This window comes from Enhydra lutris, unplaced genomic scaffold, assembly GCF_002288905.1.
Source record: "Enhydra lutris kenyoni isolate GAN:26980312 unplaced genomic scaffold, ASM228890v2 scaffoldscaffold49, whole genome shotgun sequence".
Classification (NCBI taxonomy): domain Eukaryota; kingdom Metazoa; phylum Chordata; class Mammalia; order Carnivora; family Mustelidae; genus Enhydra; species Enhydra lutris.
The window spans coordinates 9,628,428-9,643,663 of NW_019154133.1; the positions used below are offsets into that span (position 1 = coordinate 9,628,428).

General features: G+C 37.0%; 1 protein-coding gene across 2 annotated transcripts in view; it reads left to right on the forward strand.

Annotated features, from left to right (window-relative positions):
* The window catches only part of LOC111156816 (ubiquitin conjugating enzyme E2 W), a 76,781-nt gene that overhangs the window by 38,785 nt on the left and 22,760 nt on the right, over window positions 1–15,236 (forward strand). For both annotated transcript variants that reach the window (XM_022517900.1, XM_022517901.1), the window contains exons 2-3: window positions 1,982–2,073; window positions 9,390–9,492. In XM_022517900.1, the coding sequence (XP_022373608.1) occupies window positions 1,982–2,073; window positions 9,390–9,492 (195 nt within the window). The remainder of the gene's footprint in view (window positions 1–1,981; window positions 2,074–9,389; window positions 9,493–15,236) is intronic.

Here is a 15,236-nt window from a genome sequence, read left to right on the forward strand (position 1 = left end):
TACTTTTGGAAGCCTCTGTTATCTTCTTCCCCTTGGAGAATCATTGTGCAAGTTAGTATATTAGAAGTCTCTGAGAAGCCCTGCATTGAAGAAAACAGTGTTTTTAAAAATGTACTTGATCACTGAATCACTATATTGTATACCTGCTAATATAACACTGTATGTTAACTATACTGGAATTAAAATAAAAAGCTTAATAAAAACATTTTTCATATAACCCACATTTGTTATTGTAAGTGGAATAAATTAAAAACCTTGTTCTAACAAAAATTTATCACAAACATATTCCTTTATTCAAAACAAGTTATTTAGGCAGGCAGCTTTATTTTACATTTTAGGTAGTTAAAATTTTTCTTAAGTACTTTTCAGTTTGTAATTATTTTACATTTTGGGAGGCAACTGAAGTCAGAAATTGCAAGTAGCCGATACTTTATTTTCATTGTTATTAGCTATTGCAAGATCCAAGGGCAGTTTTCATTCTTGGCCATTTAAAGGGCCATTTAGGAGATTTTGTTTTGTTTTGTTTGGGGGTTTTGGGGTAATTTTTATTGATTTATTAGCAAATGTTTTTGAGCATATTTTAGGCCCTGGGTTTGCTGTGATCAACAACATTGTCCATCCTCCTTTTAAGGAGGCAGCCAGTCAAATGTTAAGAATGTAATTGCAGAAGGGCTGCAGAGAACAAAGCAAAGACATGATGGTCCATAGATAGCTAGCTGTCTGTGGGCCAAGTATGTGCCTATTAATAGGTTCTTGTGCAGTGATTCTCAAGAAAGAAGGGAGAAGTTTTCTAACCTGTAATGGTGTTGGATGATGTTAAGCTTACTTGAAAGTATCCAGCATTGAAAAGATCTAGAAACGTTACTATATTGTTAGTAATATTTCATTGTCCAGAAAAACTACAAGCTAGCTTTTAAGCAGAGAATTGTTGAGTTCTGAACAGATATCCATGCTTGTTTACTTTAATGCAAGAAAAGATGCTCATTAAGAGTCTTTATAGTGTTACATACAATTCTAATAACATTGGTTATTTGGTTTTTAAACCCATAAGCTATGGGCTTCTGTGATTTTTGTGTTGCTTTGTTGTATACTGGGAAGGAATGTCCACTAGTGATTACATGGGAAGAGTTGAGCAATAAAAACTGTGTAAACAAGAATGTAAAATATAGCCATTTGGGGGCATCTAATGTGTAGAAAAATAACTATATCTCAGGTCCTGACATTGTATTCTGGAATTGAAAGTTTGTGTGTAGGTATCCTATTTAAAAATGAAAACAAATATGGGCTGTAAATTGTAAATTAAAATTATTCAAAACATTTTCAAAAGGCTTTTTGCATATGTGGTTACATGTATAGTTTTTTTTTTTTTTGCAAGCTTGTATGTCTAAAGTGACATATTTTTTAAGGATGGTGGAGAAGTGTGCTTTTTGTAATTGGAAAGTAGTAAAGGAAACTTTTAAGCAGTTATAATCTGGGCTGAGATCTTATAACCTCAGTGGAGTAACAGTGACGTTTGTAGGTAGTGGTCTGTTCTCTGTAACCACTTTACAGCATCATTGTTTACAAATCTATTTAGAAATACTTTGATTGTGAATTACAGAATAAACAATTAAAAATTGAAGAGGCTGGGCGCCTGGGTGGCTCAGTGGGTTAAGCCGCTGCCTTCGGCTCAGGTCATGATCTCAGGGTCCTGGGATTGAGTCCCGCATCCGGCTCTCTGCTCAGCAGGGAGCCTGCTTCCCTCTCTCTCTCTGCCTGCTTCTCTGTCTACTTGTGATCTCTCTCTGTCAAATAAATAAATAAAATCTTAAAAAAAAATTGAAGAGGCATATAAGATATATACAAGATGAAAAGTTCTTGCAAAGGAAAAGATGTGAGCATTTGGAGGAAATTTACTCAAGGATTTCAGACGGAAACTAGAAGGATGTTTATATTGTCTTTTTTTTTTTTAATATAAATTACTGTTGATCTTCTTTTCTAGAAACGACTGCAGAAAGAACTGTTGGCTTTGCAAAATGACCCACCTCCTGGAATGACTTTAAATGAAAAGAGTGTTCAGAATTCAATTACACAGTAAGTATTTAATTTTTGAAGTCATTGTTTCTTTTATTATTAGTGTAAAGTATGAATATACACTTATTTTTTAAAATGTAGTATTTGGGGGCACCTGGATGGCTCATTTGGTTAAGTGTCCAACTCTTGATTTTGATTAAGGGTCGGGAAATCAAGCCCCTCTTTGGGCTCTGCGCTTAGTGGGGAGTCTGCTTGAGATTCTCTCTTGCTGTCTCTCACTCTGCCCCTCTCCTTACTCTCTCTCCCAAATAAATAAATCTTAAAAAATTTTTAAATGTGGAATTTTCATATTTCATACCACTTTCTTCCATCAAGAGGTAAATAAATAGATCTTATCCTATGCGTTTGTATATCCCATTTTGTGTTACATAATAGTATCATACACATTGCATATAATGTATGATTTGTTAACCTTTTTTTTCCCAACCATATGTTGATTAGTAACGTTTTAAAATGTGTCCTGCTAAAGAGGCAGTATATAAAAACTTTGGTTTGACTTTGTTTATGAAATGATCTTCATCTAAAATAGAGCAGTTTGGCATGAGGTTGTTTATCAAATTTTTCAAAACCACATGTAGAGGTTTGAAGAGAATAGTAGTCAAGAGGTGTCTCCAATCCCTGAACGCATTAATTGCTCTGTACAGAACTGTAACTAAATGCCAGACTCTTCAGCAGCCTCTTTTAATAGATAAGAAACTTCATGAGGATAAAAAAGTGAACCATAGAAGGAAGACACAGTAGTAGTCTTAATTCTGCTCCTTCCTTGGGCGCAAAGAAGTCTTTTCTCAGATATGAAACCAAGAAGTGTAAAGAGATACATATGTGTCCTCTCATAAAGATGGGCATTTCAATTAGTTTGAAATGTCTTCTTTTTTCTTTTTTTCTTTTTTTTTTTTTAATTTGCTGAGACAGAGTGAGAAGGAACACAAGCAGGGGGAGTGGGAGAGGGAGAAGCAGGCTTCCCGCCCACTGAGCAGGGAGCCCGATGTGGGGCTCAATCCCAGGAACCTGGGATCACGACCTGAGCCGAAGGCAGACGCTTAACCACTGAGCAACCCAGGCCCCTCAAGCGATAGAAGTTTCTTAAGTGAAGATACAGAAAAAGCTCTCGAGTGAGAGGGGTCCCAACAGGGTTGCCCTGAAATGTTTTCTAAAGTATCATCCTAAGATCTCACAACCCAGTACAGTCTATTTTTACCACTCCTTTGACTTTATAGTTTTGTTAGACAAGGCTAAATGTTCTGAAATGGGGGGTAGGGAGAGGGATTTAAAATAATGGAACGTTTCCTTAAAATCTTCAGAAACGTGAAAGAGAGAGGAGGCAACAAGATAAAAAGCATACAATAAACCAAATTATAGGACAAAAAGAATAATTCAAATACTTAGTGATATTAGAATATCACTAAGTAGGGGCACCTGGGTGGCTCAGTGGGTTAAGGCCTCTGCCTTCGGCTCAGGTCATGATCCCGGAGTCCTGGGATCGAGCCCCACATCGGGCTATCTGCTCAGCAGGGAGCCTGCTTCCCTTCCTCTCTCTGCCTGCCTCTCTGCCTACTTGTGATCTCTCTCTCTCTCTCTCTCTCTGTCAAATAAATAAATAAATAAATAAAATCTTTAAAAAAAAAAAAAAAGAATATCACTAAGTAGTCCAGAGAGCAAAGGTGACCAGAATTCATGGACATATTTATCCTTTTAGAGAAACAATTTTAGTTAGCTTTGACTTTGAGATTTGAGTCCATACTTATGACAGAATTCAAGCTTTTTAAAAATAGGGATGTGAAGAATGGATCTATTGATGTTTGGATGGATATATTATTGTTTGAAAATGAGTACGGATATCTAGCTCTAACAATCTTTTTAAAACATTGCTGGGTTCTCAAGCATTTTTAGGTTCCCTGCAAAATTGAGTAGAAGGTACAGAGATTGCCCACATACCCTCTGCTCTCACACATGCACAGCCCTCCCCCATTGTCAACATCCCCCCACCCAGAGTGGGACATTTGTTATAATTGAGGAGGTGTGATTGACACATCGTAATCCCCCAAAGTCTATAGTTTACATTGTAATTCATTCATACATTGTAATTGGGTGAATGTTCAATGACATGTATCATCATTATGGTATCATGTGGAGTATTTCACTGCCCTGAAAATCGCCTGTGCTCCAGCTACTCATCACCCCTCCCAACCATTGATCTGGTCTGTCTCTGTAGTTTTCCCTTCCCCAGACCCTCATATAGTTGGAATCCTACAGTATGTAGCCTTTCAGGTGGCCTCTGTTACTTAGTAATATTTATTTAAGGTTCTGTTTCTTGTTGTGACTCTTGATTGATTTTTAATTTCTATCAAGTGAAATTTGAAAATGGAGAACATATTTAGAGTGTATGACATTTGTTCTCTATAATTAAATGAAGATTTTTTGGGGGGGGTTGTGTATAATGAACAGATTATATTCCATTTTCATCAGTAATAATCAAGTGCTTCCTATTTCAGCCTTTCCCATTTTCAGAACCACATAATATAATGATTTATAAATGGTTAAAGGAATGTTTTACATTTGTACAAATGGAAACATTTGTATAGAATGACAAGCAGTTTTACCACAAATTGTTTAACTACCAAAACTGCAGTATCTTTGTTGCAGAATAAACCTGTCGTTTTTAGAGATGTTTGTCAGACAGTTTTTCTTTTAAAATAATATATTGTAAGTGAGTCACAGAAGTTTTTTTTATCTTTGACTGTCTTCCAGGATATAAAAGTCTTAAAAAATTAGATCTTAAAAGGTATGTTTAAGTGGAATAAGAATGATGATTTTTAAAAAAAGCATGTTCAGCTTTCTGGAAGACAGTTTGGTAGCATGTATTAAGACCTTTTAAAAAAGCATATCATATCCTTTGAACTAATAAATAAACCCCTATGCTGAAGTAAGGAAGGAACAGAGACATAGAAAGATTAACCCAGGGGTGCCTGTTGCCTCATTCAGTAGAATATGCAATTCTTTTTTTTTTTTTTTTTTTTTTTTTAGAATATTTTTTATATTTATTTGACAGACAGATCACAAGTAGGCAGAGAGGCAGGCAGAGGGAGAGGGGGGAAAGCAGGCTCCCTGCTTGAGCAGAGAGCCTGATGCAGGGTTGATCCCAGGACCTTGGGATCATGACCTGAGTCGAAGGCAGAGGCTTTAGCCCACTGAGCTACCCAGGTGCCCAGAACATGAAATTCTTGATCTCAGGGTTGTGAGTTTAAGCCCCATGTTGGTGGACATAAAGTTTGTCTTTGAAAAGAAAAAAAATATTAACTTGGAACTAACTATACTCATTTCAACATTACTATTTCTAGAGACAATTTAGAAGCAATTTAAATGTCAGTAAAAGGGAAATGGTTTCTCAGAGTTAGACCATGGAATGGTATCCCTTGAGTTACAGCCTGTAGTCAGCATGAAATGCAGAAATTTTGTATAGACATAATCCCTTTGAAAATCCCTGAGAGAGGCCATATTGGTGTGTATCCTGTCGTAATTTATCCAACGGAGCTAGTTTTTCCTTTGGAGGGGAATAGTTGGCCGTTTCTTTGATTAGGAGCTATGAATGCATGAAAAATAACTGTTTAAACATTAGAACCCTAGAACAATAACTACTCACTGGAAGTTAAGAACTGAGACTTCTCCCATTTTATTCATCCTCAGGGGCATGTGCCCTTAATTGGACTCAAACACTCAGGATTTGTTTTTGTTTGTTTTGTTATTCTTAAAAAATTTGTATTTATTATGATTTTTTAGGGAGAGCAAGGTGGAGGTGGGCAGAGGGAGAGAGAATCTTAAGCAGACTCTATGCCCAGCATGGAGCCCAACATGGGACCATGACCCTGAGATAGTGACCTGAGCTGAAATCAAGAGTCACACCCTTAACCAACTGATTCAAGTGTACACATATTTAACTATTGGACATCAATTCCATTGATAAAGAAACTACAAAATGACTAGAATGAAATGTACTGAAAGTACTTCAACAGTGGTTATATTTGGGTGATTTTTGTTTGTTTATATCTTTCTAAATTTTCTATAGTGAACATATATTGCTTTTTCAATTAACAAAAAGTTATTTAAAATTATCCTGCATAATGTTGAAAATATATGCCACCTTTGACTTGTCTCACCCAGATATTGGAAGGATTACTAAGATATTTGCTTAGCTGTTATTTAAAAGCTGTGTTTGGATAGATCACAGGTAAATTTATGGTACAATACGTCCTAAAATTTTTATTTTACGATTTTATTTATTGTCAGAGAGAGAAACAGCACAGAAGCAAGGGGAAGGGCAGGCAGAGGGAGAAGCAGGCTCCCTGCTGAGCAAGGAGCTTGACTCAGGACTTGATCCCAGGACCCTAGGATCATGACCTGAGCCAAAGGCAGACACTTAACCGACTGAGCCACCCAGGTGTCTCTGTCCTAAAATTTGCCTTATAAAGAGAATGAAATGGCACCAGGAGGGGTGCCCAGGTGGCTCAGTTGGTTAAAACGCTGGACCCTTGGTTTTTGACTCAAGTCATCATCTCAAGGTCCTGAGATCAAGCCCTGCATTGGGGTTGAGCCCAGAGCTGCCCGAGACCCTTCCTTTCCCTTCCCCTCTGTTCTTTCTCCTGCTCTCACTAGCTCATCACTCAATCAAACAAATCAAATCAACTTTTAAAGAACGCTAGGAAGTCCTCTGATTTTTCCTTGGAATAATCATTGTGCATAGTAGATGTCAGGGATAGAGGGGGATCTTGATGGCTAGCAAAGACCCAGTTTGTTAGGAGAACACGTTTTCGTTTTTATTTTGTTTTTAATGCAGCTTATGCATTATATTTAATTTACTGTGTACTGGTTCTGATGTCAGGAAAGTACTACATGTTTTGCATATGTAATGCCATTTATCTTTGCAACACTGAGATGAGTATCCTTTTGTAATGAGCTTTTGTTTTAAATGTGTGTTTTAGAATTGAAATAGTTAAAACAAGTAAAACAATAGTTTTACTTTTTACAAAAGTAAAACAGCTTACTTATGTCCACCATGAAGGGACAGACCTGTGTAATTCACTGTAAAATATTGCTTCTTGGTCATATCTTTTATTATCATGTGTGGTATTTAGCATGCACTTTGAAAATGAATAGCTATCCTTTTAGAGGCATGGATGTGTTAGCTGATTGCTTTCAAAGAACAGGCACATTTATTATACTAATCCATAGTATGTTGGGTGATGACCAGAACCTCAACACTGTATTCTCAATATTACTTCCTTAATACTGTACTTAAAGTAATAAATTTTTATACCTAAAAAGTTTAAGATGAAAGGAATTGGCCAATGCTTTAATTAGGATTCTTATGATTAGTCCACTTTTGCTTCAATGTGGCCCCATCATCTTTGCCTTATCCTTATTCTACTCCCCTTTTTAAATTTTTATTTATTTTTTAAATTTTGTTTTATTTTTTTAGAGAACACATACATGACCAGCAGGGTTGGGCGGAGGGTGGCGGAGAGAGAGAGAGAATCTAAAACAGGCTTAAGATGCAGGGCTCAATGTCAGGATCCTGAGATTAGACCTGAGCTGAAATAGAGAGTTGGATGCGTAACTGAGCCACCCTGATGTCCCAGTTTCCCCTTTTTACAATTAATTAATTTAATTAATTTATTTTTAAGATCGTTTATTTGAGAGAGCATAAGCAGGGGAGGGGCAGAGTGAGAAATATACTCCCCCCCCCTTTTTTTTTAAGAGAAGAGATACGGGTACTTGGCTGGCTCCGTCAGTAGAGCGTGTTACTCTCGATCTCAGTATTGTGAGTTCAAGCCCCATGTTGGGCATAGAGCTTACTAATAAGTGAGCAAGAGATTGATTATAATTATAAACAGATGTATATTCATTATTTTATGTGGAAACAAAGTAGGCTTATAAAGAGGCTATAGAAATCTCTTCTAAGTGAGATACCACCTCACACCAGTCAGAATGGCTAAAATTAACCAGTCAGGAAATGACAGGTGTTGGCGAGGATGCAGAGAAAGGGGAACCCTCCAACACCGTTGGTGGGAATGCAAGCAGATGCAGCCACTCTGGAAAACTTTATGGAGGTTCCTCAAAAGGTTGAAAATAGAGAAGCTACCCTATGATCCAGCAATTGCACTACTGGGTATTTACCCTAAAGATACAAATGTAGTGATCAGAAGGGGCGTGTGCTCCCGAATGTTTATAGCAGCAATGTCTGCAATAGCCAAACTATGGAAAGAGCCTAGATGTCCATTAACAGATGAATGGATAAAGAAGATGTGAGATAGATAGATAGATAGATAGATATCATGTGGAATATTATGCAGCCATCAAAAAACACAAAATCTTGCCATTTACAGCAACATGGATGGAACTAGAGGGTATTATGCTAAGCAAAATAAGTCAGTCAGAGAAAGGCAAATATCATAGGATCTCACTGATAGGAGGAATATGAGAGACAAGACAGAAGCTCATGGGGAAGGAGGGAAAAGTGGGATAGAACGACAGAGAGGGGACAAACCATAGGAGACTCTTAATCTCAGGAAACAAACTGAGGGTTGCTGGAGGGGAGGGGGCTGGGTGATGGACCTTGGGGAGGGTATGTGCTATGGTGAGTTCTGTGAATTGTGTAAGACTGATGCGTCACAGACCTGTACCCCTGAAACAAATAATACATTATATGTTAATGAAAAATTTTTTAAAAATCTCTTTTGAGTTTTAGGAAACAACTGAAACGTGAGAGACAAAGGAAAGGCATTATAGAGCCTTGAATAGCCATCAGAGTAAGGGGACTGATGTTAGCTTATCTTTTTTCCGGTTCGTCTCTAGAATACTGATGAGAAGATAGGTCTAACATCCATGATTCTCTAGTTGTTGTTGATACCTACTTCAACCATTGCTTCTAAAATGATACCAGAAAGGCAGTTCATTCGTTTGATGTTACCTATAAAATCTTTCTAATCATTGCAAAAATAGTATTTTGGAAAAATAAGGTGGTGTAAATTGAGTAACAAGAGTACAGGCTTTGGTGTCAGCACACTTGAGTTGGGTTTTCATTTTGTGTTTTCAGACCTGGATTAAAATTTGGCTCTGTCCTTTGCCAGTTGTCTGATTTTGATCTAGTTACTTCACCTGTGAGCATCAGAGAAGGGTGTTGTTGGGAGGATGAAGTATGCTGTTGCACATGAATGACTCTTATCCCAATGCTTGGTATAAAGAAGTCTTCAGTGTTCCCTTTCTCATCCCAGTTGTTATCAGAAGTTTTTAATTTGCTTTTTTTCCCCCCCCTGTTCTAGGTGGATTGTAGACATGGAAGGTGCACCAGGTACCTTATATGAAGGGGAAAAATTTCAACTTCTATTTAAGTTTAGTAGTCGATATCCCTTTGACTCTCCTCAGGTAACTGCCTTATTTTTTAACATTTTATTGTATTTTTAGATTATAGCAAAACACTAAATTAGTGACTTTTGACTAAACACAAACTTATAAAGAAATCCATTGTAATTATGTGAATAGATTTGTTCCTTTATGTTATCTGTAATATAATCAAAATTTTATGAACATTTTACTTTATTGAGATTAGAGCTTTGCCGCTTTTATACTCTGAGAACTTAACATTGTTTTTTATGAATAGATGTTAGCAGAAAAGGGGTTGGAACTCTAACCCAGGCCCATGGGGTGTGGGAGAACTTAGCATTTGGAATAACTGGAGGCACTTATTCCTAGATAAGATGATCGAATGATATTGTGAGGGGGGCAAGTGATTTGTTGAAAGGAACACTTCTTTGATTTTGCATTGACATGCTGTCCTTGCAGTCTTTTAGTACCATAAAGATAGAATATATTACAAGATATTAAATATCTAAACATAAGCCCTAAGTCTGATCATTATAATTTGAGGCACAGTTAGTTTACATAATGGGTTAATACTCAGACAAGGGATAATGATGATAGAAGAACTTTTTTGAGAGCTGTTTAACCGTGGTGAATGATTAATCTTTGGAAGTTAGAGAAAAGGAGATTCTAGGATGACTTCCAGACTTCTGACTTGGTGAGATGGGTAAATGAGTTACTAGTGGCAAAATGGTAAGACTTAATGCCAACTCAGTGTAGTACTGCTAGTTAATGAGGTTCTGAATAGTGAAACTTCTCAAATACCTAAAACTTGTGAAGTGCTAAAATCATTATTTTGGAGGAAAATCCTATTTCATTGCCACTTTAAATAGAATATATACCAAGGAGTGTAGGAGTAGCGATGGAGGTCACTTATTGTAATATGCTATAAATACAAGAAATTGTTTTAATAGAGGCACAGAATTAAATGGAAATGGATTCCTTGAGTTCTGCAGTTTTTGTGCGAGCAGAAAATAAGATTAGGAAACCCATTTTTATCATTCTCATAAAATAAAGCTTACGGTTATGTATTGTTATGACCTCTAGGCCTCTCTATTAAGCATGTGTAGATTATGATAAGAAACCAAAGCAAACATCTTCCTTTTCTCTAGGAAATGATCTTCACATTTTGTAGCCTTTTGACTTACCAGCATCATTTAAGATAGTTAATCCTTGAAGGCAGTGGTATCTCCTTGTCACCTTCAACCTGTTCTTCTATACTTCAGCTAAGTTTTTTGAAGGGTTACAAAGGAAGAATGTGACTCACCAACTTCAAACTGTTGACTGGGGGGATATTGGAGAAGGCTTACTCCGGGAGCCCACAGATTTTTCATCAGAGGAAAATAGTATTTCAATAAACATGAACCAAATCAAGTGTCCTCTAAATTCTTTCCTTAGTATTTAAATCTAAATCAAATACCAAACTATGGAGCATCATTTGAATTTCATCTTGAATATTTCTGTAAGAGCGTTCGTAATGGATTCTGTCATCTTATCTCAAATTCTTTTTTTCTCCTTCCCTATTTTGACTTCTGGCCTCTCTTCTGAATCTTCTGATTTTGGTGTTCTCTGTGTTCTTTATTCAGCATCCCCTTGTTCTTCTCTCTCTTTTTCTTTAATGTCTTTAACCATCTTAAGCAGCTAACTCCCAGATCTACAGTTCTGTGTAGATCTTTTCTTTCTGAGGTTTAATTTCACACCACTGTTGGATATCACTACTTGAATACCTCCAGATGTCTCAAATTTAACACATCAAAGTCAATCTTTTCCAGTAACAAAATAAGAAAAAAAATTTTTTTTCTTGAGTTATTGTCCACCTGTCTGCTTGCATTGAAATTCTTCCCTTCCCCTCACTGTTAAATGCAGCTGTTCACATCCTTTTGCAGTGCTTAAGTCAGTCCACTCTTATCCTACTGTTAATGCTGTAGTCCAAGTTTCTATCTATCATGTGGACTAATACATAATAGCCTTTAGTTCTTTCCGCTCCTAGCCATCTGTTCACAGTGCTGTTAGATTTCCTTGAAGGTGCAGTTGCATCATTGATTTGCACAGACACACAATGCCACCATCACCACCACAACTATCCCTATCTCCTCCTTAAAACCTCTAATGCTTCCTTATTTTCTGCAGTGTCAAGTCTGAAAACGCTTTAGCTTTTCATGTAAGTTCAAACTTAACCATTTCATCCACACATTACCTCCATGCCTTCTACTATGTAGTTATATTTGTATTATACTTTCTAATGTAACTTCCATTTTTATTTTATCTTGTAACGGCTCTGACGAAGTGGTTAGGGATTCATCCTTGTAAGTGAAGAAATTAAAGGTTTAGAAGTAAAGTGTCTTTTTCATGGTTTAAAAGCTAGCTAATAGGATAGTCAAGACTCAAACCCAAGTTACTCCTTTCCATACTGTCCAATTACAGGTGAGTACCAGAATGGGAAAAATGCTTATTTATCCAGACAGTATTGTTATCTCTAAAAGTGAAAGATAATATGTAGTAGGATAACTTTGAAAGCTCTGGGGCAGTTGTTGCCAATCTTTTAGTATAGATTTTATATCACTTTTTTTTTTTAAAGATTTTATTTATTTATTTGACACACAGAGAGAGATCACAGGTAGGCAGAGAGGCAGGCAGAGAGAGAGGAAGAAGCAGGCTCCCCGCTGAGCAGAGAGCCCGATGCGGGGCTTGATCCCAGGACCCTGGGATCATGACCTGAGCCGAAGGCAGAGGCTTTAACCCACTGAGCCACCCAGGCGCCCCTTTATATCACTTTTTAACATCACTCTCATGTCACAGAAGTTGTATATACTAGTATCCATGATTGAGAAAATAACAGAGCTGCTCTAAGTCTACTAATACTTGATAACTATTTTTTAATTTTTATTAATCAAGAATCTCTATGATTATAAAATAATGGTAATGGTCTAGCAATTAGTTCCTTGTTGTACATACAGATTTTGAGATTTTTTTCCAATAACTGAAACTTTCCAGAGATCCATTGCTCTGAGGAAGTGATTAGACCACTCAAGGGCAGTAAAATTCCTCATTCACCAAAAATTTTATTTGATGAGACCCAGAGCATTGGCACTTGTTAGAAAATTATTCTTTGATCTTCCTATGCAATAAAGCAGTATTAAATTTACCACTACTTACAAGAGTAGAATTTGGGGGAAATAACCCTAAAATAAACCAGTCTCATTGTGAACTCATTACTTCTGTATCAGTAAGTTAGATCTGTAAGACCATAATAAACTTCATAGTTTGCTGGGTTTTCTTTTCCCTACTAGTTGTAATTAATTTTTCATGTATCTCACTTTACAGTGAAAAAGCTACCTATCTAAAACAAGGTGTTTGGCTGAGTCATTTGCTTTAAAAGAAACAATAATGACAGCAAGACCTTTTAATATTGGGAAAAGAGATGAGGCACTTTTCTATCACTGTTTTCTACTAATGTACACTTACCATCAGCCATATAGAAATACTGTCTTTCTATATTATATTCTGTTTTCCTATTCAAGGATACAGGTAAATGATTCGCTGATTTAATGCATAGTATAAGTGAATTCTGTATCAAATACTGTGCTCTGTACTTTAGAAACAAAAAAGAGTACAGAAATTAAAAGGTGTTGGGCCTGCCTTTAATAATTGGTTTAGTATTTGGATAGGCAGATGTGGATTCATTCACTCTGTAAGTATTTATCTAGCACATGTCATAGAACAGACCTGTACTATGTGTTGGCAGTAGTAGTGAAGAAAATCAAATACAAAACCTCCTTAGGTGGAGTTTGCATTCTTGTAGAAAGAGACAATAAACAATAAGCAAAACATAAAGTATGGAAGATGGTGGGAAAAAAGGGGATTGAGGATATTGCAGCATTGGATAGAACCATCAGGAAAGTTTCACTGAGAAGGTGACTTTGGAGCAGAAATCTGAAAATGCAAAGCCTGTGAACCTGGAGCACATGTGACAGGTCCTTGGAGTGTATACAAACGAGGGGGAATCGGGGGCATAGGTCTGAGAGATAATTTGGGCTGGAGGATCCGTCATGGATTGTATAGCCCAGTATAAGAGTTTTGTTTTTACTCAGAATGGGATGAAAAACCTTTGAATATTTTGAGCAGAGGAATGACACGATCCTACCTAAAATTAAAAGGTAGAATTTGACTGCTGTGTGGCACATTGACTGTTGGGTGTATAAGGGTACAGGGAAACCAGATAACTTGCAGTAATCCAGGTGAGCGGTTGATGGTGACTTGCACCAGAAAGTAGTAGTGGAGGTTGTGGAAGATGGCCATATTTTGGACTTACTTTATTTTACTTTATTATTATTTTTTTAAGATTTACTCATTTGAGGAAGAGAACTCAAGCGGGTGTAAGAGGCAGAGAGAGAGTCCTCAAGCAGACTCCCCACTGAGCAGGGATCCCAGGACCCTGAGATCATGACTTGAGCCAAAATCAAGAGCTGGTCTTTAGCCAACTGACCCATCCAGGGGCCCTGGACCTGTATTAAAGGTTAAGCCAGCAGGATTTGCTAATGAATTGATATGAAATGTGAGCGAGAGAAAGGAGTCAGGGAAGACTCCACAGCTTTTGGCCTGTGAAACTGTATGCACTATAAGTTGAAGTATAAATTATATGCTTTGGGAGCAAAAGAGAAAGCAATGACTGGTTTAGAATAGAATGAGGGGGCAAAGAGAAACCTGTTTGTACTGGGACTTAAAGCAGAAGAAGAGTTTATGTCAAAAGTGGAACAAATCATGAAAAGACATGGCTTCTCCTGAGATTTATGAGCAAATGTAGTTTTATGTATAAATAAATGGAGGGCTACAGCAGGAGATGAAAAAGAAAGGATGTTTTGGGGCTTATCCAAGAGAGTCTTGCAGTGTAAAGGATTTGAAGATTTATCTAAAAGGAATTGGGAGGTACAGTCACCGCTCCTTCCAAACTGTGAAGTCTTCAAGTTTAGTGTCTTTACCGTTTTGCTTCTTTTCCTTTCTACTTTTCCCTCACATTAGCAGCTCTTCCCTTCCAGATACCTTTGGCCTTTAAACCCCCTTCCTCTGTCCGAACATCCCATTTGAGTGCAATAAAATTGAAACACATTATCTTGTAAATGTCCTGGTTATACTTTATTTTTAAGCTTTTCAACTCTAATTTTTGTTGAAGATATTTTAGGCATTTTAGAAATAGGTGAGGAAGTTTTGTTTTGTTTTGTTTTGTTTTGTTTTGTTTTAGGGGAAAGAGGATACTGTACTTCATCTTGAAACCGTATCAATGCTAAAAGTGCTGCTGAAAATATACTTACCTTGTTTACAAAACTTTAGAAACACTGGTGCAGAAGAGTAGCTGCTTTCTCCTCACCCTTATTTCCCTTCCTATTCATGCCCCCTTAACCCAGACCCTTTGGTTCTGTTGCTCAGTACTCCTTCATTGCAGAGATCCAGAACCTATTTTCATAGTGTTCTCATCCTTTTATTTATGGTGTCATTTTCCTTGCTCTTTCATGTGATGGTGGTTAAGCTTTCCAAAGTCTTAAATAACCATTTTAATTGCCTTAAATTGTCTAGCATCTAGAACACCTGATGAGGAGAAAGGGAACAGTGAACCCTGTCCGTTGAAGCCTTGGGGGTAAAGCAAAGGGAAGATAAAGGAGAAGACTGGTAGGCTAGAAGAACGCAGCATATAAAGGAGAGAGAATGGTTACCGTCCAGGGCACCCAAATTTAGTTTCATTGTATCCAGGAATT